The 25,564-nt window shown below is 40.9% G+C and overlaps 1 protein-coding gene across 3 annotated transcripts in view; it reads right to left on the reverse strand.

The window, feature by feature from the left end:
- The window catches only part of BRCA1 (BRCA1 DNA repair associated), an 84,077-nt gene that overhangs the window by 34,434 nt on the left and 24,079 nt on the right, over window positions 1-25,564 (reverse strand). For 2 of the 3 annotated variants that reach the window (XM_014590728.2, XM_006156085.3), the window contains exons 7-12: window positions 24,523-24,628; window positions 20,988-21,033; window positions 20,000-20,076; window positions 14,058-17,378; window positions 13,339-13,427; window positions 4,389-4,566 (exon numbers count right to left, since the gene is read on the reverse strand). In XM_014590728.2, coding sequence (XP_014446214.1) covers window positions 4,389-4,566; window positions 13,339-13,427; window positions 14,058-17,378; window positions 20,000-20,076; window positions 20,988-21,033; window positions 24,523-24,628 — 3,817 coding nt within the window. The remainder of the gene's footprint in view (window positions 1-4,388; window positions 4,567-13,338; window positions 13,428-14,057; window positions 17,379-19,999; window positions 20,077-20,987; window positions 21,034-24,522; window positions 24,629-25,564) is intronic. The other variant, XM_027774796.1, reaches the window with a different exon arrangement.

A 25,564-nucleotide genomic window follows, 5' to 3' on the forward strand; every position in this document is an offset into this window, starting at 1 on the left:
GTCACCCTATCCGGGTCTGTAGATGGTGTGGTAGTTAAGGCATTGGACTCTCACATGGCCAACCACAGTTCAGCCCTAGGCCAGTGGCTTAAAAATCAGGCCAGGTACATGTGCGTGCAAGTCAAAAATCCAGAGAGGAGAACAGAGGATAAGGGAGGGTGATTTTTTTACTTTCCCTTTCTCTGTCTCTCCCTAGCAGACATATGTGCCCTATGGCAAAAACCTTAAAACAGAAGTCGTCCTGTCACCAGAACTTTTAGTGTATAGAATTTCTGCCTTTACTTTAGTGAGCCTCAAGGCTGGAACAAGATCAAAATAACCTGTTAGGAGGCAATGACTCAACAGAACTGTAAAAATACAGAGAAAAGTACAGAGAAAACTGGTGGTATGGTGGTTAATGTTTTGGATTTCCACATGGCCAACTATGGTCTGGTGGTTTGCTTTCTCACTTTCCCTCTCTCTCTGGTCAAATTAGGAGAAACAACAAACAAACAGAAAAGAGAAATAATAAACTTAAAGAATAATTCTTAAAAAAAAAAAAATATATATATATAGATTCCCTGGGCAGCCAGGTGGTATAGTGGTTAAGGTGGCTAGATCCCACATGGCCCACTGCATGGTTCAAGTCCAGGATCCAGTGGCTTGAAAAACACGCTAGGTGCATGTGTGTACCCAGAATCCTGAGAGGACAACAGAGTAGGAATTGTGATATGGCCGTTTCCCCTGGGAAGGCTTTTTTACTTTCTCTCTTTCTTTCCTTCTCTCTCTCTGGAATGTACATGCCCTATAGCAAATTTAAAAAACAAACAAATAGAATAAAATATAGAACACATAATAGATTCCGTTTTTTAAAAAAAAGTTATATTATTTATTTATTAATTACTATTATTTTTTTCACATGATATTTGCCAAAGAAAGATAGAGAGAAAGAGAGAGAGAGAGAGAGAGCTAGAGAGAGAGAGAGAGAAGGAGAGCAAGCCACCAGGTCCAGGACTTGAACCGCAGTTGGCCATCTGGGAATTCCAGTGCCTTTACCACCACACCACCTGCTGGCTCTAATAGATTCAATTTTTAAAAGTTTATAACCCGGGCCAGCAGGTGGTTTGGTAGTTAAAGGCGCTGGATTCCCACATGGCCGACCATGGTTTGAGTCCTGGATCTCGCGGCTTGCTTTCTCTCTCTCTCTCTCTCTCTCTGGTCAAATTAAAATAAATAAATAAATAACACATGGAATTAAATAAATGAATAATTTTTAAAAAGTTTATAACTCATTATTTCCAGCTGATTCAGAATTTCCAGGGGAGGACATTTTTAACAAGTATTTGCAGACACTAACATGTTACAGCAGGGGACCAGCAGATGGCATATTGGTTATGTCACTGGACTCCCACATAGTCAACTGCAGTTCAAGTCCTGAACTCAGCAACTTGAAACTCATGCCGCAGGACCAGCAGGTGGTGTGGTGGCTAGGGGCACTGTATTGCTACATGGCTGACTGTGGTTCGTGTCTTGGATCCGGTGGCTCGCTTTCTCACTTTCCCATTCTCACTGGTCAAATTCAAAAATAATAATACTGAATACAATTAAATAATAATAATAATAAACTCATGCTGGGCACATGTGCATGTGTGCCCAAGATCCCAAGAGAGTGGAGGAGGAGTTGCAACATGGCAGCATGGTCATCCCCCCTGAGGGGCAGTGACAATTTCTTGATTTCTGTCTCTCTAATGAGCACATATGTCCTATAGTAAAAAATCTCTCTTAAAAAAAATAAAGATAGATAGATAGATGGACAGATAGTACTGGGAGCAACAGATAGTGTAATGGTTATGTCTCCAGACTCCCATCTGGCCAACCGTGGTTGAAATCTCAGACCTGGTGGCTTAAATTCACTCACATGCAAGTGCATACGTGCCCCAAATCCCAAGACAATAGTGAAGTAATTGTGGTGTGACCATTCCCCCAGGGGGTGACTTCTCACTTTCTATCTCTCTCTTTCTCTCAGGTCAGTGCATGCACCCTATAGGAAAAATCTTTCAAAACAAAATTATGGGACAAAAAAGCTCCAATGTGTCTGAAAATCACTTCCGCTGTAATGGGCTACGATCTTACAAATGCTAATATTTGCTTTTTGAATGACAGGAAATCCAGGAGGGAGAATAAAACAAAGTGCCTGATATGAAATAGCTTTATCTGCAGAGGTACACATAATTTATAATAGATAAGTATACACACTTGCACCCAGCTATTATGCAGGCTTGGGAATGAATGTTAACTAACCTATTTTTAGGACAGATCTATGTCAAAGAGCAGAATATTGATGTAAAATGCCAGAAAAAGGGCTTTTATCATGGTTTGAGTCCTAGACCCAGTGACTTGAAAAACATGCTAGGCATGTGTGCATGTGTGTCCAAAATCTCAACAGGAGGGAGAAATGGAGAAGGGACTGCTGCGTGACCATTCCCAAGGACAGAGCTTTCTTACTTTCTCTGTTTCTTTGTCTCTCTAGAAAGCACATAAGCTCTCTGGCACAATTTTTAAAAATGCAAGAAAAGGGGCTTTTATCATCTTATTGAAGCTGGGTAAGGCGTATATGAGAAGTCTGCACTATCACTGTAACTTTTACATAAATATAAAATTATTCTAAAACGATAATTTGTTTAAAAAATTCATGAGTACAAAAGGTAAGCAATGTTCTTTTCCATAGAATAAGAAATTTACTTGCATTTTAGTAAGACTCAGACCAACTTAAGGAGGGAAAAGGCTTAAAACTTGAGTTGGTATTAAGCTGATACTCAAATGTTTCAGAAATGAAGCCACAAAGAAACATTTTATCTACAAGTCTTCAGGAAGAAAAAAAATCAACATACATTTATAGATATTCAAAGCCAGATAATAACATTTTCTATCTTATGCATTCGAATTGAAAGTCCTATCTGTTTTTATACTGAAGATGGTGAAATCACCCTAAAGAAGAGAACTGTACTGGGGACTGGACTCTGGGTTTCATTATCTGGGAAATGAACTAAATGATGATATAGTTACAAAGGAAGCACTTAAGAAAATACATTTCGAAGTACTGCCATAGCAACAGAGTTTCTAGCATGAGCCACTGTTTCTTTCTGAACATAGAATCACTATAAAGCACACTTGAGGACCAAGGCCACTCACTGTTCTGAATAATTAACAGACTTCAGTTCCTAGAAAGACTCAAAGGAGGGCCTTGGGTCCCAACAGGACTGCACAAGGGAGTGCTGGAGAAAGAACTTCAACACCAAGCTATTCAGACAGGGAACATCGAGACAGTACTGAAGAGTACTGTGTTAGGGCTCCCTACCCCTGCCTGTACTGAAGCACCAAGCTGCTCCATGGGCCCCTTGCCTAGCCTCTCTTCTAGGTGTCTATATTTTGCCCTTACTTATAACCTGACTGCTTGCTACACCGTCTCTCCAATTAGAAACTTACTTTCAAAATTTCACCTCATTTTCCTTCACTTATACCTTATTGTTTCCTCAGCTCAGTAATCACTTCTCACAGGAAGTCACCTCTGATCCACCCCACCTGCCTGATTACTCCAATGGCGTCCTCGCCAAGGTCCAACTGGCCTTGTTGATGACTAACACTGTTGTAAAGCACCTGACTGTGCTAAGTAATTGGATCAAAGTGCAATTGTTGAAGTATAGGGTATCTCTTCCTAGAAATCAGACAGCACGTTCAATAGGTCTTTGTAATCTGACAGCAGTGTTATAAGGAATACATCCAAGTATTTTTTCATAGCTTTCTGAAATTACAGAGTTACGTATTGCCAATCTCCTCCATTATGCTCAGCTTCCTAGGAGCAATAACTATGTTGTCTGTCTCCTATGGGCTCCCCATAGCTTTCTGCAGTGTAGGTGCTTAGTCAGACAATCACATTAACAACTGTCCTGGGTCCCTCTGAATGTCAAACTAGTTGCAAGCAGGGACTAGAAACAAGGATCCAAAATTACCCATGAGGGGCTGACTCTGTGGCTTGGTGGTTAAGGGAACCAGATTTCACGTGGCCTTCTACACAGTATAAATTCCAGCCCTAGAAGATTGAAAACATGTCAGGGAGTGCTTGTGCATGCACAAAATCCTCACAGGATAGAGAAATGGAGAGGAAGAGATTACAGGATGGCCATGCCCCATTGAGAAGTGCTTTCTCCCTCTCCCTATCTCTCTTTCTGGTGAGGATACATGCCTTCTGGAAGAAAAAAAAGAAGGCAAAATTCCTTACAAAGTAACTCAGTAAATATACACAGAGTAAAGATAATAAAATGTTACAACTAGGTCCTACTTCTTAGGAGATAAAGGCTATGGGAGAAGACTTTTGCTTAAGAGAACAGTGTTTAGATGGTATGACATACCTTTTGGTGATGTGTTTTGTTCTGGATTTAGGAGATCCTCGGGGTCGGAGTCACAAGAGTCAGCTACCAGTGAAAGGGAGCTGTTAGAAGCCTGGCTCCCCTGCTGCTCTAACACAGCTTCTAGTTCTGCCATTTCCTGCTTGAGCTTTATCAGGTTATCTTGCATGGTATCCCTCTGCTGCAAAAATAAGAAATGACACCAAAAACGTTATACACATTAACAGACTTGCCATCAAGAGAATATATGTTACAACAATTAATTTTAGCAATGGGAACTGAAATCACCTAGTATGGAATTAGGAGTTCTGGCTGAACAGCTTTTTAATTCAACCATATTCATGCAATTAATGCCCATGAAATTATTTCAGAATGATGTTAGAGAGAGGAAAAAAACCTCAAATTCTCCCAAATAGATTTGCTTTATTGTGATGTCTTCTTTTTTTTTCTTAAAGAATTATTTAAGTTTTAATTTACTCATTCATTTATTTTAATTTGACCAGAGAGAGAGAAAGTGAGACAGCAAGTAACGAGGTCCGGGACTCGAACCATGGTCAGCCATATGGGAGTGTCTAACACCTCAACCACTATACCACCTGCTGGTTTCCTGTGATGTCTTTTTGAAGCTGGTAATTTTGTTTTAACGCTAGAGAGTGAAAAAATAATTAAGGTTATACACACACACACACACACACATACTTTTTGCTATAGGGTGCATGCACTTGCTAAAGAGACAGAGAGAGAGGAAGGGAGAAAGCAACCTTGTAGGAGATGGCTATGACACCCTTTCTCCTCCACTCTCCTTTGGGCAGGCTCACACATCAGAACTCAAACTGCATAGCCACCCATTTAGGGTCCAACTGCCTTAACCACCATGCCACCGGCTGGTTCCACGGAATCTATTTCATGTTTTTGCCATAGGGTGTATGCGCTTGCCAGAGAGAGAGGTAAAGTGAGAAATCACCCCCAGGAAGAATGGCCACACTGTGATCCTTTCTCCTCCTGCTAGGATTTTGGGCATGAATCTACACACATCCAGCATGATTTTCCAGGTGCGAGGTTTGAGACTGGAATGATGGTTACCCATGTGGGAGTCCAGTTCCTTAACCATGAAGTCACCTGTTGGCCCCTGGAATTCATTTTTCTTTTTGCAATTATTTATTTTATTTATTACCATTATTACTATTTTTTAAAAGAATTATTTTTATTTAGCTTTATATATTTATTTACTCATTTATTGTAATTTGACTAGAGAGGGACAAATTGAGAGACAGAGAGGGAAAGTGAGAAGGCAAGCTGTCAGGTCCAGAATTTGAACCAGGTTGGCCATGTGGGAGTCCAGTGCCCTTAACCATCACGCCACCTGCTGGCCCCATTATTATTATTTTTTATTTTTTTTTATTTTGGAGAGGTTTTTGCTATAGGGCGTGTATGCTCACCAGAAAGACAGAGAGAGACAGAGAGACAGAAAGCAAGAAATCACCCCCACCCCCAGGGAGGATGACCATGCCACAATCCCTTCTCCTCCATTCTCTTCTTTGGGATCCTGGGCATGCACGCACATGCACCTGGCATGAGTTCAAGCCACTGGGTCCAGGACTCGAACCATGGGAGTCCAGCGACATAGCCATTACACCAACTGCTGGTCGTGACCCCATTATTATTATTATTAAGAATTGTTTTATCTTAATTTATTTATTTAAATTTGATCAGAGAGGGAAGGGGAGAGAGAGAGAGAAAGTGAGAATTCAAGCTTCCGGGACCAGGACTTGAACCACAGGTGGCCATGTGGGAGTCCAGCGCCCTTAAGTACCACACCATCTGCCGGACCCTCATTTTTCTTTTTTAAAGTTTTTGCCAAAGAGTATCTATGCTCACTGAAAAGACACTGAGAGTAAGAGAAATCACCTCCCCAACCCTAGGGAGATGCCATGCTGCAATCCCTTCTTCATTCTACTCCTGAGATTTTGGGTATGCATGCACATGTGCCCAGGGTGATCTTTATTTATTTATTTTTTGAGAAGTTTTTGCTATAAGGCACATACACTCACCAGGAAGATAAGAGAGAGACAGAGAGACAGAAAGCGAGAAATTACCCCCCCACACCCCCCTGGGCGGATGGCCACACCACAATCCCTTCTGCTCCCTTATCCTCTCAGGATCTTGGGCACATATGCACACACGCCCAGCATGAGTTTAAGCCACTGGGTCTGGGACTCAAACCGAGGTTGACTACATGGGAGTTCAGCAACATAGCCATTACACCAACTGCTGGTTACCTTCTGTTTTTCACGAGGTTTATTTTATTTATTATTATTTTTCAACTTGACTAGAGAGAGAGGAAAAGTGGGAAAGCAAGCAGCCAGGCCTAGGACTCAAACTTTAGTCAGCCATGTGGGAGTCCAGAGCCTTAACCATCATGCCATCTGCCAGCGTGATTTTTAAGCCGCCAGGACTCCAACCTGGAGTCTAGTGTGGTAACCACTACAACATCTGCTAGCCCCCAGGATTCATTTTTTAAAAGAAATTTATAATTGCCAGAGGGTGTGTGCACACGTGCTCAAGGGTGGAGCGAGCATCCCCAAGTGGGGCATAGTCACACCACAATCTCTTCATCCTGTCCATCCTGATGAGATTTTGCATCTATGTGCACCCAACACATCTATTTAATTTTATTTTTGTTTAATGTTTCTGCCATAGGGATTGTGTATTTGTTAGAGAGACAGAGAAGGAAAGTGAGAAACTATATCCCAGGGGAAATGGCTATGCCACAATCCTTTCTTCTCCCTCCTTGGGATTTTAGACATGTACACACACATGCAGGGTGTGATTTTCAAGCTACCATGTCTGGGACTTGAACTGGGTTCAGCCATGTGGGAGTCCAGGGCCTTTACCACACTACCTGCTGGCCACTGATATGTTTATTTTTCAACCACTGGGGCCAGATTTGAACCATGGTCAGTCATGTGGAATCCAGCTCTCTTAATCACTAAACTACAGGGTGAGCCCTGCTGGGATTCTTTGACCCATCAGCTTCTAACAGAAAGAACAAAAGGCTAATTCATGAATTTATTTACTTGGTTCATTTGACAATTATTTATTGACCATCTATTTATTACGTGCAAGGCACTGTTCTCATGCTGGGGATATAACCCTTATAATGCTGCCCATTAAGGGACAGGATACCTAGAGATCATTAGAGAGAAGGACCTGGTAGAGTGAAGGCCTCAACAGTGGGAGCCCTGAGAAAACCTGCAAGGACAGTTATTGTTTTCAGTTCAACACAGTGAGTTCTTAGATCCAATAGTGGTGAAAATGGGAGGAGCGTGCCTACGGCCCTAACTAACCAGAAAGTTGGAGTAGGAGAATCTTGACGTGGTAAAACCTGGTCAAAAATATCACTCTCGGGGCCAGTAGGTGGCATGGTGGTTAAGGGTGCTGGACTCCCGCATGGCAAGTGGTGGCTTGCTTTCTCTCTGGTCGAAATTAAAAATAAACAAACAAATAAAAGAAATAAATAAATGTTAATAAGGGCACTAAATTCCCACATGGCTGACCGTGGTTTGAGTCCTGGACCTGGTGGCTTGCTTTCTCACTTTCTCTCTCTTGTTCTTTCTCTCTCTCTCTCTCTCTGTCCTTCTCTGGTCAAATGAAAAATAAATAAAATAAATAAATTTAAAAAAAAAAGAAATCTTAAAAAAATAATTAGATAACGGGTTCTTCTTGCTCATGGGGCTCCTATTGTTTATACCACGTCTAGGGTATTTGATGAACAAAGCATTTAGATATTTAATGAATATTCTAAAATACACATTTTGTCATCACTTTTTCAAGAAACATCAATGAGCCAGCCCCACAGCCTAGTGGTTAAAGGGAGCTGGATCCCACATGGCGGACTGTGGTTTGAGTCCTTGTTCCAGCAGCTACAAAAACATGCCAGGAACATGTGTGTGTGGATCCAAAAACCCCAACATAGATAATGCAGAAGAGATTGCAGTGTGACCATGCTCCACTGGGGGGTGCTATTTTCCCTGTCTCTCTTTAGTGAGCGCACGTGCCCTCTGGTAATTATAATAAAGAAAAAAAATATATATATATATATGGTTGCCAGCAAGCCTGATTACAGGGGGTAGGGACATGGAATGGGGACAGAGTAGATGGGACACAGATCATTTCACCTTCAATTTCTTCTTCTTCTGATCTTTGAAAATGACTTTGCCCTTTGTTAAAAATAAGCCATCTTATTTCTCCTGCTACACTGAGTTCATAGTTTTTTAGGAGGTTTTTATGACCAGAAAATGCATTCCCAGTTTCATAAAGGTTTCCACTGCTATCCTGAGATGGCTTTGCTGCCAATGTCTGTAGAAGCGCCATTGCCACCACGTGGTGCTTATGAGTAGTTACATCACTGATCAGACCCTAGCAAAGATCCTGCCTCAATAAACCCAGAATAAAACCACACAGATATCTGACCAATGCTTTAAACTGTGTTAGTCACTATTGCCACAGCCAGCATATCCACCTCCTATGTAGCCATTAAATAGTCAGAAAAAAACAGTAATGAGAGAATTAGGTAACTTGCCTTTGGGTTTTCCCAAAGGAATTATTTTATAACTTAAACTCCCCTACAGGCAACTGGCCAAATAGATAAGGAAGAAGAAAACCAAATAGGTTACTAAGTCTTCTTGATTCAAAAATTTTTTTTTTTAAATAATTATTTTAACTTGGAACCAGCAGTTGGCATAATAGCTATGTCATTGGACTCCCATGTAGTCGACTGCAGTTTGAGTCCCGGAACTGGTGGCTTAAACTCACGCTGGGCACGTGTGTGTGCGTGCCCAAGATCCCGAGAGGAGAATGGAGGAGAAGGGATTGTGGCCACCCCCCCCCCCGGGGGGGGGATTTCTTGCTTTCTTTCTGTCTCTCTTTCTAGCGAGCGCACGCACCCTATAGCAAAAACCTCTCCACACACACAAAAAAAAAAACAAAAAACACAACTTCATTTATTATTATTATTTTCCAGTTTGATCAGAGAGAGAGAAAGAAAAACGGAAAGTGAGAAAGCAAGCCAATAGGTCTGGAACTCGAACCACGGTAGGTCATGTGGAAGTCCAGAGCCCTTAACCACCAAGCCACCGCCGGCCCTTTCTTGATTCTAATTCTAAAGTGTTTCTTTAATTAACTTTACTATTCTGTTCAATTCTCATTATGCTCTTTTAGTACAGCTACATTATTGCAGAAGTTTCCTAAAAGCCATGCTTACCATGTCTGTCTTCCATAAGGACCTTAGTGGTATACCACTGCTCAGATAAGTTAATACTTTCTGAACCCTATATAATCGTTAGTCATTACTGCCCTCAGGATAAACTCCAAATTCCTAGTATAGCACTCAAAAAGCTTCACCCCCTGATCTTATCTCTTATTTCTCCCCAATACTCCTCATATGTCATTTCCTTGTGACACAGGACAACTGTTTCCTGGGAATTCTTTTTTTTTTTTTTTTTTTTTTTAAAGTTTTTTGCTATAGAGTGCATGTATTTCTCTTGGGATTTGGGGCATACATGCACATGCACCTGGCATGTTTTTCAAGCTGGTGAGTCCAGGACTTGAACTGTACAATCGGCTATGTGGGATCCAGCTGCTTTAACCACCAAGGCACTTGCTGGCCCTCCTGGGTATTCTATGCCTCTGTCTTTGCCTCAGTTGCTGCCTCTCCACCCAGAAAAATTCTCATCTTTCAAGGCCCAGCTCAAATGCCTCCTTCAGAAGTCCCCCCCAATTATCTGTCTCCTATTAAGATGATGATCTTCTGACCACTGCTACTGCACTAATATACCCAAGTGGAATTCAAGATCTCCTTGATGACAGGAATCTTCCCTTAGTCATTAGTCTCTTTAATATTAGCAGATAGTAATGTGCAACAAATATTTAAAGCAGTTATTTTAGTAAATGAACATACTCAGTCTTAAGTAAAAAAGATACTAACTCATATTTTCCTTCAGTTCTACATAAACAGAGGGGAAAGATCTCCCTTTAATAAATTTTCCTGTCTGTAGTACTCTAGGTAAAGGTAACCTAAAACCAGACTTCAGCTGTTTGGGAAGGATGCTTGATAAAAACACTTTGTAAAATGGGGCCAGTAGGTGGTATGGTGGTTAAGAGCGCTGGATTCCCACATGGTTGACCATGGTTCGAGTCCCGACCTGGCAACTTCCTTTCTCGCTTTCCCGTTCTCTCTGTTTCTGTCTGCTCAAACTGAAAACTAATAACAAATGGAATTAAATAAATAACTAAATCTTTAAAAAAATAGAATAACGTAAGGGATTCAAACAACATGGAAGTGGCTCATTGAATGTCAAAGAAAATACAGTATAGCTAAGGTAGATGGAACCAAAAACTGGAAGCTAAAACTTTAACACACAAGGGACAGAATTAGGTGACAGTCACATTGACAGAGATCCAAATCTACATCCAGAAAAAATTACAGGAATTGTAAACAAAGAAAAGGCCTCTAGGTCTTTTCATCAATTTTGCAGAATGGAGGATAACGGTAACAACTCAGGTACCCAATGGGTAATGAGCCTAGAGAGATTAGCTCTGCACAGAGAATGCATGGTGGAAAGCAAGCCCTCTCTATCGGCAGTCCTCATACAATGGCAAGATGCAGAAGATCTGAAAGCTGGATACCACCTAGTACTGACAAAAGTACAGGAAAATAACTATCAACTACCACAGGGACTGAAAGAACACAGACTAGACTGATCTTTCATCCCCCCTCCACTTGTTAGAGGGCATAGGTGTTCACTGAGAGAGACAAAGAGAGAGAGAGAGATTCACGGAACATGAGAAAGGACCCCTGATGGGGGATGGCCACACCTTAGTCCCTTTTCCAATTCTTCTTTCAGGATTTTGGGCACACACACACACACACACACTCACTCACACACACACACATGCCCGGTGTGTCTCTTAAACCAACTGCGTTGGGACTCAAACTACACTGACATTCATATGGGAGCTAGCTGCCCTAACTATCGTGCTACTGGCTGGCACTGGTTTAATCTTTCTTTTTTTAAAAAGAATTGTTTTATTTAACTTTATCTATTTATTTACTTATTATTTTGCAAAACTTGACCAGAGAGGGACAAAGTAAAAGAGAAAGTGAGAATGCAAGCCATCAGGTCCAGGCCATGTGGGAGCCCAGCGCTCTGAAACACCATGCCAGTTCCTCATTATTTTTTTTTCTTTAAAGATTTTTTTGCTGTAGTGTGTGTGCACAGAGAGAGACACAGAAGACACACACACACACAGACAGACAGACAGACAGAGAAAGCAAAAAATCACCCCCTAGGAGGGATGGTCGTCCTCCACCATTCTCCTCCCAGGATTTTGGGCATACACACACATACACACTCCCTGCATGGGTATCAAGCTGCCAGGTCCAGGACTTGAACTGCAATCAGCCATGTGGGAGTCCAGTGCCTTAAACACTATACAAACTGTTGTACAACCCTGGATTTTACAAAGATGGAACTATAAGAAGTTGTCAATCTAGTGGGAGACAAATATATAAAGAGAGAAATAGAAAGTGCAAAAGAAAGTCACTAGGTATGGGACTCCGTGGTTGGCCAGTGGAAGTCCAGTCTTCAACTACCACACCACATGCTGGTCCTCAGTCTCAATTTTTGAATATTAAGAATTTGAGGACCAGCAGTTGGCATAATGGCTATATCACTGAACTCCCATGAAGTTGACCGTGGTTCAAATTCACGCCAAGTGTATGTGTGTGCGTGCCCAAGATCCCGAAAAGAGAATGGAGGAGAAGGAATTGCGGCGTAGCCATCACCCCCAGGGGGGATGTCTTGCTTTCTGTCTCTCTGTCTCTCTCTGTCTTTCTGGCAAGTGCACACGCATTATAGCAAAAACCTCTCCAAAAAAAAATTGGGGAAAATTTTGGGGACACTTCTACAAAATAAAAATTAAGGGAGAGAGAGGACTGGCTTATAGCCTTGTACACAGGGAGTCAAGTCCCATGTGGCTGACTACAGTTTGAATCCCAGTCCCAGAAGCTTGGGAAACACACTGGGCACGCATATGAACATGTCCTAAATCTCTTTTTGGGGAGAGGTTTTTGCTATAGGGCGTGTGTGCTCACCAGACAGAGAAAGACAGACAGATAGAAAGCGAGAAATCACCCCCCAGGGGGGATGGCCACGCCGCCGCAATCCCTTCTCCTCCATTCTCCTCTCGGGATCTTGGGCATGCACGCACATGCGCCCGGCATGAGTTTAAGCCACCAAGTCCCGGACTCGAACCGCGGTTGACTACATAGGAGTCCAGCAACATAGCCATTACGCTAACTGCTGGTCCCCGATATGTCCCAAATCTTGATGAGATATAAAAATGGAGGCAAAAGGATCACTGTATGGCTACTTTCTCAATGGATGGTACTGTCTTTCTTTCTGAGGAGCACACATACCCTCTGATAAGGAAAATAAATAGACTTAGGTTCTCTGAGGGAGTTGATAGTAATTCTTTTTTAAAAAAATATTTATTTATCGTTATTATAATTATTTTTAAAGTTTGCTACAGGGCATGCATGCTTGTCAGAGAGAGATAGAGATAGAGAGAGAGAAAGCAAGCCACCAGGTCCAGGACTTGAACTGTGGTTGTCCATGTGGGAGTCCAGTACCTTAACCATCATGCCACCTGCTGGTGCCATTAATTCTTAAATGTTGTTGGGGGATATCAGGTGGCATGGGGGTTGGGGAAATGAATTACCCCATGGCTGACTGAGTTTTAAGTCCTGGATCATCCAGCATCCTGAAAACCATAACAAATAAACAAATAAATGTTTAAAAAAAAAAAAAAGATGCCGCCAAACATAAGATGTCAGATATATTCTACTGAATGCATAGGATACCACACATAAATATCCACACATGCTTTTTACCTGAGTGGTTAAAATATCACTCTGAGAGGATAGTCCTGAGCAGTCTTCAGAGAGATTTGTTTCACTTTCATACTCAGATGCTGCTTCACCTTAAATAATAAAAACAGAAGTTCAGATGTAAGAAGAGACTGTTAATACTGCGACTTGCTACATCTGTTTCTTTTTGTTGGCAGGACTGGTTTTACCTTCATGTCACATGAATTGATTAAATTTCTTGCTTTGGGACACCAGGATTTCTTCTTAGAAATCCTAACAATGAAAACTAGAAACGGGACCAGCAGTTAGCATAATGGCTATGTCGCTGGACTCCCATGTAGTCGACCACGGTTCGTGTCTTGGACCTGTTGGCTTAAAACTCACACCGGGCGCGTGTGCGTGCATGCCCAAAATCCCGAGAGAATGGAGAAGGGATTGTGGCGGAGTGGCCATCCCCCCTGGGGGGTGATTTCTCGCACGCGCCCTATTGCAAAAAAAAAAAAAAAAGAAAACTAGAAACAAGTTCACTAATTAGGACACTAAATCTCATTCAATCAGAGGTGTTCTAGTTAAGTCTGAAGAACTTCTGATTTTTTAAGGAAAAGCACCTTAGGAGGAACAAGTTTCTAACTTAAGAAGCAGTTTTACTGTATTTAGAAAGTCATAAATGCACTCTCCCAAAGGTATACATTTAAATTTAGCTCACTTTAATAAACAGGCAAACAAAAGCCTGGGTCTAATACCTAAGTTTGAATCCAAACTCTGCTCTTCTTGGTAATCATCTTCCAGGCCAGGTTCCCTTTCTTCATCATCTGAAATCAATTCCTTGTCACTCAGAACAACTTCCTGGTTTTCAGAGCACGGCCTCATTTGTTTGGAAGGAGGATAAAGCATCAAGAAGGGATCCTGTGTATTCTTATTTGTCGTCACGTCTTCTAATACACTGTACTGTGAGGAAAATAAACTAACAGAATACTTTGCTTCCTCACTAAGGTAATGTTCCTGGGATGTCTTTGTCAGTATTTCCTGGTCATTGCAGTCATTTAAGCTATTTTTCAATGCTACTAGGTCCTCCTCTGTTTTCTTAGATAAACACTCTGCAGCAACAGTGCTATGTCTGGTAGACTGAGGTGTGCCATTTACTTTACCAAATAATAAGTGTTGGAAGCAGGGAAGTTCTTCATCCTCACTAGATAGGTTCTCTGATGAATCTAATTTCTGAGCTCCTGTTTGCTGACCCTCAGCCAAACATGCACGGGTTAAAGGGCTAGAGCTCCTTCTTAACTCTCTTCTCTGGACAGTTTTGCCAAAAACAGCAGATCTTTCCTTAACATCAACCTCAGCAAAGCTATTTTCTTTTCCTTCATCATCATCTAACAGATCATCAGGTGTCTCAGAACAAATCTGAGAAGCATGGCTACTTTCCATAGGTTGCTCTAGATTAGCTGAAATTAGACATGGAGGTAAATCTTTAATAGCCTGAACTCCTCCTTCATTTTTTTCTTGTCTTTTTGTTTCAGGATCATTACGATTACTTAAAGGAAGACTTTGCTTATAGACTTCGGGTTGCATAAGACCTAATCTAAGCACAGCATTTAATTTAGATCCTCTCTTTTTACCTAGTTCTGCTTGAACGTTTTCACCACTGGAACCCACCTCATTAATACTAGAGCTTCCTTCATTAGTACTAGGACCTATTTCATTAATACTGCTTGAGCTGGCTTCTTTAAAAGCACCTTCTCTAATGTTATCTTGGCTAATTGTGCTCACTGTACTTTGAATGATGTTCTCATTTTCCATTGCTCTTTCAAGTAACATTGCATGTTCCTCAAACCCTTCCTCTGACAGGTTTTTCTTACTTTTAGTTATAATAGGTGACTTGACAGGATAAAGTAATGGCATATGATACGGGTTTTGTGAAACTTCAGGTTTATTTGCAGTAATGAGATCAGTTTCATTGCCTCTGAACTGAGATGATGGACAAAGTCTAGGGACTTCTTTAATGCCAGATTTAGCAAAATCACCTAGCTTATCTTTCTGAAAAACCGTGGTACTAACTGCCTGTATATGTTTGATGTTAGACTCTTTCAGACTTTCTTCTTTAACACAGACATGTTCCTTTTCTGGATTTCCTGGATTTGAAGACAGAGCAAATGACTGACGCTTTGAACTCTTGAATGTATTCTGTAAATACTGAGTATCAAGTTCACTCTCCTCCATTTCTACACTCATCTCCTGAATAAGATTAACTTCACGTTTCAATGGATCCTTGAAGCCTTCATTCCTAGTAATTTTGGAACAACTGTGTATAAGTTCCTTGGGGTTTTCAGTTGTCTCACTCTGATTCACACATTGATTTGGTGCTGTTTTTGCCTTCCTAGCTAAGGGGTTAGTATCTAGTAATGAGATGCTATCTTGGGTGCCATCGTCAGTATCAGGTACCAAAGAAATACTGGTACTCTCTGCAGACCTTACATCTTGCAAACCCCTTTCTCCCCTTAATACCAGATCTTTGGTACTACTGGATGCTTGAATTGTTTCTTGGTTCTCTTCTACTTTTTCTCTTTGAAGGCTACGATGGACAAATTCTGGAAGTTTATTAGAACTCAAAGAGTTTGTAAAAAAACCAGGTATGTTTGTTAACTTCAGATCTGGGATAACACCACTGGCACGTCTTTCACTTATTTCTGTATTTGGCTGGTTATTTTTCTTGGCTCCAGTTGTAGGTTCTTTCTCTTCCCCAAGTTGAAACTTTCTGCTGTGTCCAACTGGCATTTGCTCACCCTTTTTCGTTCTCTCTTCACTGCTAGAATAACTGTCAATTTGTAGTTCAGTACGATTAGGTGGGCTTGGACTTTTATTGCCTATTAGTTCAAGTGTGCGAATATGCCTAGCAGAGAACTTCCTCCTCAGCCTATTCTTCTTAGGTGCTTCTGAACTGTGGTTATTTATTTCTAGTTCCACATTGCTTACACTGCTGCTTATGGGCTCAGCTTTAGTTCTGAGAGCAGATTCTTTTTCTAATGATTCCATTGGGTTAGCATTTTTCTCTTTCGGGATATAATCACTTTTTGTTTCATTCTCATTACCACTATCAGCAATACTCACCACCTGACCATTACGCTCTATTTGGTCAGTTCTCTGATTTATCTTTTCAGGAGTCTTTTGAACAACTGGCAAATCTGTTTTCTTGATAAAATCTTCAGGATGAAGGCCTGATATAGTTCTCCTTTTACGCTTTAATTTATTTGTGAAGGGACGCTCTCGAGTTATCTCAGGCTCTGTAACAAATGCCCCTCTAATTAGATCATCAGTTACACGGCTCAAGTTAGGAAGACTTGCTTTCCTCCGATAGGTTTTCCCAAAAATTTTATCTTCAATATTACCCTCTACTGGTTTGGAGTAGATTCCTTCACTTTTACTTACTAAAGCATCATGAGGATCGTTGGCCATTAAGTCTATTTTTTCTGAAGAACCAGAATATTCATCTACTTTATTTGGAACTTCGAATGCACCAGCTATTTCAGACTCACCATCATGTGAGTCGTTAGAAGTTAACATTTCATCACTTCTGGAAAACCACTCATTAACTTTCTGAATGCTACTATTTAGAGTTATCCAAGGAGAATCTTGGTCATCTCTAGGACTGTTAGAACATACAGGTTTCTGCTTAGCTTGTTTTTTCTTTCCACACAGGGGATCAGCATTTAGATCTACCTTTTTTTCTGTGCTGGGAATCTGCCTATCATTACATGTTTCCTTATTTTCAGTCCATCTGCTCTGCTGGCTCCTTGCTAAGTCAGGTTGTTGGCTTTTATTACACAATTCAGCCTTTTCTACATTCATTCTGTCCTTAGTGAGTAATAAACTGCTGTTCTCATGCTGTAATGAGCTGGCATGAGTATTTATGCCACATGGCTCCACATGCAAGTTTGAAACAGAAATACCCTGATACTTTTCTGTATGCCTCTCAGTTGCATGCTTCTCAGTGGTGTTCAGATCTTTATTACTGGATTGATGATGTTCAGTATCTGTTATGTCCTTCTTAGAAAACTCACAAGCAGCTGAAAATATACAAAAATAACAAGGTACTTAAAAAAGTGAATTATCATGTAAAAGTATATACTTAATATAAATTGGGGGTAGAAATGAAGCAACTGGCTATTTTTAGAGACACCAAACCTATAAACTACCACGTATACTGAAGATGCAGTTTACCCTTTTTCATTTAATTCTTATTAGATTCTCTTTAGGGGACCAGCAGGTGGTGTGGTGGTTAGGATGCTGGACATTCCTACATGGCCGACTGCAGTTCGAGTACCAGACCTGGTGGCTTGCTTTCTCACTTTCCCTCTCTCTCTCTCTGTGTATCTCTCTCTGGTCAAATTAAAATAAATGAATGAATAAATAAAATTAAATAATTTTAAAAAAAGATTCTCTTTAGTTCCATTTAGAACAGTCAGAATTTTAATTTGAAAATTTTCTCTATGCATAAATCACACCTATTTTTCTTAGCCTCAAAGAGTTAATTAAAAGCCAAATTTTAAAAATATAATTATTTTTAAAATTTTATTTATTCATTCATTTATTTTAATTTGACTAGAGAGAGAGAAAGAGTGAGAAAGCAAACGGCTAGGTCTGAGACTCAAACCATGGTTGGCTATGTGGGTGTGTCCAGCACCTTAACCACCAGAGGTTTTTGCTGTAGGGCTTGTGTGCTTGCTGGAAAGACAGAGAGACAGAAAGAGAGAAATCACACCCCCCCTCCAGGGGTGATGGACACGCCACAACCCCCTCTCCTCCATTCTCCTCTTGGGATCTTGGGCACGCATGCACACACACCTGGTGTGAGTTTAAGCTACCGGGTCCAGGACTCGAACCACAGTCGACTACATGGGAGTCCAGTGACATAGCTGGTTCCCCCAATTTTTTTTTAAAGGGAGATTTTTGTTATAGGATACATATGCTTGCCAGAGAGACAGAAAGCGAGAAACCCCCCCCGGTGGGGGCCAGCCATACCACAATCCCTTCTCCATTTTCCTCTCAGGATTTTGGGCATACACACACACATGCCCAGCATGAGTTTTAAACTGCTGGGTTCAGGACTCAAACTGTAGTCTACTATGTGAGAGTCCAATAATATAATCATCACACCATCTGCTAGTCCCAAAAGCCAACTATTTATAGGCCATAAGATGTACAGTACTCTGTTCTAGCTAGATTCATATTCATATATATATATATATATTTTTTTTTTTGGAGAGGTTTTCGCTATAGGACGCGTGCGCTCACCAGACAGACAGAGAGAGATATAGAGACAGAAAGCGAGAAATCACCCCCCAGGGGGGATGGTAACGCCGCAATCCCTTCTCCTCCATTCTCCTCTCGGGATCTTGGGTACGCACGCACACACGCCCTGCGTGAGTTTTAAGCCACTGGGTCCGGGACGCGAACCGTGGTCAACTGGGAGTCCAGTGACATAGCCATTACGCTAACTGCTGGTTCCCCAGATTCATATTCATATGTACATTTATGTTCATATCCTTAAGAACTAGTAGACAGTGGGACAGTTAGGTGGGGTGGTGGTTAAGGGTCCTGGACTCCCACACAGCTGACCGTAGTTCAAGTCCTGGACCTGGTGTCTTTCTTTCTCACTTTCTCTCTCTCTCTCTTTCTCTCTGTTCCTCTCTGGGCAAATTAAAATAAATAAATAAAGTTAAATAAAATAATTCATTAAAAAAATAAAAACTGGACCAGCAGTTGGCGTAATGGCTATGTCGCTGGACTCCCATGTAGTTGACCGCAGTTCAAGTCCTAAACCTGATGGCTTAAACTCATTCTGGGTACATGTGCGTGTGTGCCCAAGATCCCGAGAGGAGAAAAGAGAAGGGATTGCAATGTGGCTATCCCCCTAGGGGGTGATTTCTCGCTTTCTGTCTCTCTGTCTCTCTCTGTCTGTCTGGCGAGCGCACGCGCCCTATAGCAAAAACCTCTCCCCACAAAAAGTTTTTTAGAGATATTTTTACTATAGGGTACGTGCACTCACCAGAGAAAGAGACAGAAAGCAAGAAATCACCCCCAGAGCAAATGGCTACACCATAATCCCTTCTCTTCCACTCCCCTCTTGGGATTTTGGCACACACAAGTGCCTAGAGTGAGTTTTAAGCTGCCAGGTATAGGACTCAAACCATGGTCAACTACATGGGAGTCAAGCAATGTAACCATTACATCATATGCTAGTCCCAGTAAATAATTATTTAAAACAAACAAACAAAAAAACAAGTTGAGGGTGTGTGTATCCATCGCCAATATCTAGAAAGAGAAGAGAAATGGAAGAGAAGGAATTGTGGCGTGACCATTCCCATGGAGGGTACTTTCTCCTTTCTTACTCTCTGGTGAGCCTCTGGCAAAATAAAAACTAAAACAATCTTAAAAAAAAAAAAAGAAAAAAGAAAAAGTAGAGCAACAACTAGTTATGTGGGGTACTATTATAATCACATTAGCCTGGTACCATTGAAATGTATCAGGCTGTACCATGACATCTGAAAAAGAACAATATTCTAACTCAGCCAAGAGATGTTATGAATTATAAATGTTCCAAATGGTCTCAGAATAATCTAATTACAATACTGTATCTATCGACCCTCTCATCAGTGCCTGTTAAGTTAGGAAGATGTGTCATTACCGTTTTTTGCAGAATCCAAGCTGGCTTCAATTCTGGCTCCTTGAGGAGTGATTTGTAACAATTCTTGGTCTTTTGCACTGTAGGGAAAAAAAAACTTTTGCACGGTAGGGAAAAGACAGGGACCCTAATGAGAAACACTAGTTATAAGCACACAGAGCTGTCTAATGAGCAAAAAGAAACACATTAGTTCCTCCAGGTAGGGCTACAGTAGCTGACAAATGTGGTTGACTTTTTGAAATCTCTCCTTTAGTAACTTCTAGTTTAAATGGAATGGTCAAAGACTGAGGAGACATAGACATAAAAATCAGAGGAGTAGAATATTGCTTCTGGATATATAAATGAGAGCCAAAATTTAAATGACAGCACAAACACAGTTTTGAAAAAATGGTTAAAAGTATATCTTAATGAGAAGGCAGGAGCACATATATCTAAAAAAAGGAACACTAGGATAGAGCAGATAAAATGCAAAAACAGTCACATTGCTACATTGCTTTCTATGCTTCTTTTAAGACCAAAGTGAGATTAGGAAAGAGTCTCATAAAAACTGATTGACAATAATACCATCGTAGTATAGTACAGGTAACAAAGATGTTAGGGCCAAGCAGTAATTCCCAAGGAAAGCAACTTGACAATTAAGCCACTTGGGGGCTGCTTATAGATTATTGTATAATTTACATAAAGTGTGAGAGATAAGTGAAATTAAGAACAGAGCAAAGAGAAGGTTGAAAATGGAGTCTTTTATATTTTCATCAGCCACAGTCACCACTGTACAGTACTGCCATATATGAGGAACACAGCTAGAAATGTACACAGTTTTGCCGTTATCCTAAACTCCTCTGGGCATTACAAACAAAACAAAAAGGTATTTCCTCAGCTATAAATTCAGGGATTAACTAGATGTGATCTAAGGCTTCTTCCAGTGACATGATTCTATATTAATTAAACATAAAAATATCAGCTTTATAGACAAAGGCTCCCTTTAACTCACCTGCAATAACTTGTCTTATTAACTGTATCTTCAGAAGAATCAGATCCTAAAAAAGTTCCCCCCCAAATCCCCAAAAACAAATCAGTAAAAAGGTTTTCCATTGAAAAGATTAACCCAAAACATGTATTTGGTGCAAAAAAATACTCATGTATTTATCTAGAAATATTTACTGAACACCTACTACATGACGGGCACAATCACATATGTTACACAACCAAGACAACCAGAGAAGTAGTCCAAAGCACAAGCTCTGAAGCCCAACCTCCTGTCACTCACTAGCTTTACTATCTTGGGAAATCTGACCCTCTCTGTGCCTTCATTCCCCCCTGGAATAATGAGTATCACAGTAACAACTTCAGAGGTTTGACATGCTTTTTAAATACAAGAAATGCTCAACAGTGCCTAGAATATAGAGAAGCACTCTGAAATAATTACTACTATAATTGTTTTGGTTAGTTTTATGACATAATACCTGTTGTTCAGGAATTTACTATTTTAAGGGGGAAAAGACAAACATTTCAATAAAATTCAAAAAGCTTATGATGAACATATGGGGGTGCTTAGGAACACAAAAGAGAGCCACACTTTCTAATTATAAATGTGTTTTAAAAGAAAAGACAATTAGAGAGCCCTGTTTGAACTCTGCACTCAGTTCTTTTATTTCTTTAAATTTTGCCAGAGGTTGCATGCATTGGCTACAGAGACAGGAAAAGGGAGAAAGCACCTCTCAATTGAATGTGGTTACACCACAATGCCTTCATCCCATTTCTCTATCCTGTCAAAATTTTGAGCATGCACACGTACTTAGGATATTTCTCAAGCCCTGAGTCCAAGCCACAGGATCAGACATGAGAGACCCAGCTGCCTTAACCACGAGGGTTTTCTCTTTTTTAAAAAATTATTTAAGAATTATTTTTTATTTAATTTTTAATTTATTCACTCATTCATTTTAATTTGACCAGAGGGGGCGGGGGGGAACGAGAAACCAAATCGCCAGGTCTGGGACTTGAACTGTGGTCAACCATGTGGGAGTGTTCAGCACCTTACCATCACACCACCTGCTGGTCCCATACCACAAAGATCTTTTTACAAAGGTTGCTGGAAGTGGGTGGGAAGGACTCAGGGAAGAAGCATTTAACAGACACAAGAATGTAAGGTTCTTTGTTGAAAACAATATATTTGGTAATATTCCCTGATATGAGTATCACACACTACATGCATGCTTTGAAAAACCATATGGTGGGGACCAGCAGATGGCATAATGGTTACATCACTGGACTTCCATGAAGTCGACTGCAGTTCGAGTCTTGGACCCAGTGGTTTAAATTCACACAGGGCACGTGTGCATGCATGCCCAAGATCCCAAGAGGAGAATGGAGGAGAAGGGATTGCAGTGTGGCCATCTCCCCTGGGGGGGAATTTCTCACTTTCTGTCTCTCTGTCTCTTTCTGTCTTTCTGGCAAGCGCATGTGCCCTATAGCAAAAACCTCTCCAAAACAAGCAAAAACCCATATGGTATGCCATAAAAACATACAATTAAAAGTATTAATAAATAAGACATTATTGTTTTTTTTTTTAAAAAGTATCTCAACAGGTTATCTAGCTACAAAAAAGAAGAAGAAGAAGAAAAAAGATTACCATGGAGATTTAAAAAAATTCCTGTTGGGACCAGCAAATGGCATGGTGGTTAAGGAACTAGATTCCCACATGGCGAATCACAGTTCAAGTCTTAAACCTGGAGGCTAGCTTTTTTTTTTTGAGAGAGGTTTCTGCTACAGGGCGTGTGCGCTTGTCAGAAAGACAGCAGAGAGACAGAGAGACAGAAAGTGAAAAATCACCCCTCGGAGGGGGATGGCCACGCCGCAATCCCTTCTCCATCTCCTCTCAGGATCCTGGGCACGCACATACATGTGCCTGGCATGATTTAAGCTACCGGGTCCAGGACTCAAACTGCAGTCGACTACATGGGAGTCCAGCAACATAACCATTATGCCAACTGCTGGTCTAAGGCTAGCTTTCTTACTTTCTCTCTTTCTGGTGACTGTATGTGACCTGTAGCAGATTAAAATAATGATAATAAATAAAATTACATAAATAATTAAAACAAACAAACAAAAAACTCCTATCGTTGAGGCAAACAGGTGACATAGTGGTTAAGGTGCTGAACTCCCACTTGGCTGACCGCAGCTTGAGTCCCAGACCTAGCAGCTTGAAAATCATGCCACACCCATGTATATAAGAGCCCAAAATCCAGAGGAAAAGGGAGAAGGGATTGTGGGTTGGCTATTCCTCTTGGAGAAAGGGGTGGTTTCTCACTTTCCCTCTCTGTAGTGCTTTCTTTCTCCGCTTTGACGAGCACATGCACCCTATGACAAAAACCTAAAAAAGGAAAAAAAAATTCCTATCTCTAGCGACATCAAACCCATCATGACTTTGTAGCAAGCTGCATTACTCACATGACTGCAGTGATGCTGATGGAAACAAACCTGCACTGTCAGTTGTAATAAGAGTGTAGTGTACACAGTTATGTATAATACATAATACTTGTAATGATAATAAACAACTGTGTTACTGGTTTAAACAAGGTTTTTTTTAAAAGCAGGCAGAGGTGTGGTAGTTAAGGCCCTGGATTCCACATGGCTGACTTCCCGGTTCAAGTCCTGGACACATTGGCTTGAAAAACACCAGATGTGTGTGCACACATGCCCAAAGTCTCGAGAGAAGGAGAGATTGTGGATTCACCATCTCCTTTGGGGAGTGAGTTCTCACTTTTTCTCTCTTTCTCTCTCTCAGGTGAGTGCACATGTCCTATAGCAGAAACTAAACTAAAAAAATTTCTCTCGCTTTCTGTCTTTCTGTTGAGCACATGCGCCCTATAGCAAAAATCTCTCTCTCAAAAAAAAAAGCCTTCTTAATCTAGTATAATTTATCTTGAGTTCCTCTAAATGCTGTAGCAATCCACCATCTTCTTACTGCTACTTTCCATGTTCCAAAATATATAGGGACCAGCAGTTAGCATAATGGCTATGTTGCTGAACTCCCATCTAATCAACTGTGGTTCAAGTCCCAGACCCAGTGGCTTAAACTCACACCGAGCATGTGTGCGTGTGTGCCCAAGATCCCGAGATGAGAATGGAGAAGGGATTATGGCATGGCCATTCCCCCTAGGGGGTGATTTCTCACTTTCTGTCTCTCTCTCTCTGTCTTTCTGGAGAGAGCAGAAAGCGCCCTATAGCAAAAAAGAAAAAAAAAAAAACTCTGACAACAACAACAAAAGATATAAATATATACATATATATATATATATACATACATATACTTATAACCAGATAGCCTTTCTTTTGCTCCCTATGGAAACTTCTTTCAAATGTCTTTTATATTATTTATAACTCACTACAGGGCTCATAAAGTTATTTTATTTTCACTTCTTAAAGTCTCCTGCCACATGTATAAATTATGACCACTGTTTTTGTTAAAACTCTAAGACAAACAATACAGTAACCTCTGTTCCAAACATAAAACCTGAGATCCTTACCCAGTTCAATGTAGACAGACTTATTTTGAGGCTGCATCTGTTGCTTTGTCCTCAGAGATCTCACAATTCCAAGGTTAGAGAGTTGGACACTAAGGCTGGCTTCCTGCTAAGCAGTACAATAAAAAATGAGTCAACCAGGACCAGCAGATGGCATGATGGTTAGATCACTAGACTTTCACATTACCAATCACAGTTCAATTCCCAGATCTGGAGGCTTGAAACTCACACTGGGCATGTATGCATGTGTGCCCAAGACCCCCAAAAAATAGAAGACTAGGGATTGCAGCGTGGCCATCCCCCTGGGGATGATTTCTCGCTTTTTTTTCTGTCTCTCTGGTGAGCGCATGTGCCCTATGGCAAAAATTTCTCAAGAAAGAAAGAAAAAAGGTCCTACAATTGTTGGCCACTTATTTTTTTCCCTGAACAAAAACTTGAGACCATGGACAAAACAAATCGACCATAATCAATTAACTAAAATTTATGACACCTGGGAAAAATGCCTGTAAAACTACACACTGTAATGTCTGTGTTGTGTGTGATCTGAATGTTTTCCCCTATTTCTGTTGTTTGAAATATTTCCAAACAGATTATACATTATCTGTGTAATTTTCTAAAGTAATAAACTAGCATATATTTTAAAAAAAAATTTTTTTTGAGAGGTTTTTCGCTACAGGGCGCGTGCGCTCGCCAGACAGACAGAGACATAGAGACAGAAAGCAAGAAATCAACCCCCGGGGGGGGTGGTCACGCCGCAATCCCTTCTCCTCCATTCTCCTCTCGGGATCTTGGGCACGCACGCACACGCGCCCGGCGTGAGTTTTAAGCCACCGGGTTCAGGACGCGAACTGCGGTCGACTACGTGGGAGTCCAGCGACATGCCATTACGTTAACTGCTGGTTCCCAAAAATATTTTTTAAAGAATTATTTTATTTAACTTTATTTATTTATTTATTTTAATTTGACCAGAGAAGGACAGCAGGAGAGAGAGAGGAAAAGTGAGAAAGCAAGCCACCAGGTCCAGGACTCTAACCGCAGTCAGCCA

This window comes from Tupaia chinensis, unplaced genomic scaffold (genome assembly GCF_000334495.1).
Source record: "Tupaia chinensis unplaced genomic scaffold, TupChi_1.0 Scaffold000477_2, whole genome shotgun sequence".
Lineage (NCBI taxonomy): Eukaryota > Metazoa > Chordata > Mammalia > Scandentia > Tupaiidae > Tupaia > Tupaia belangeri.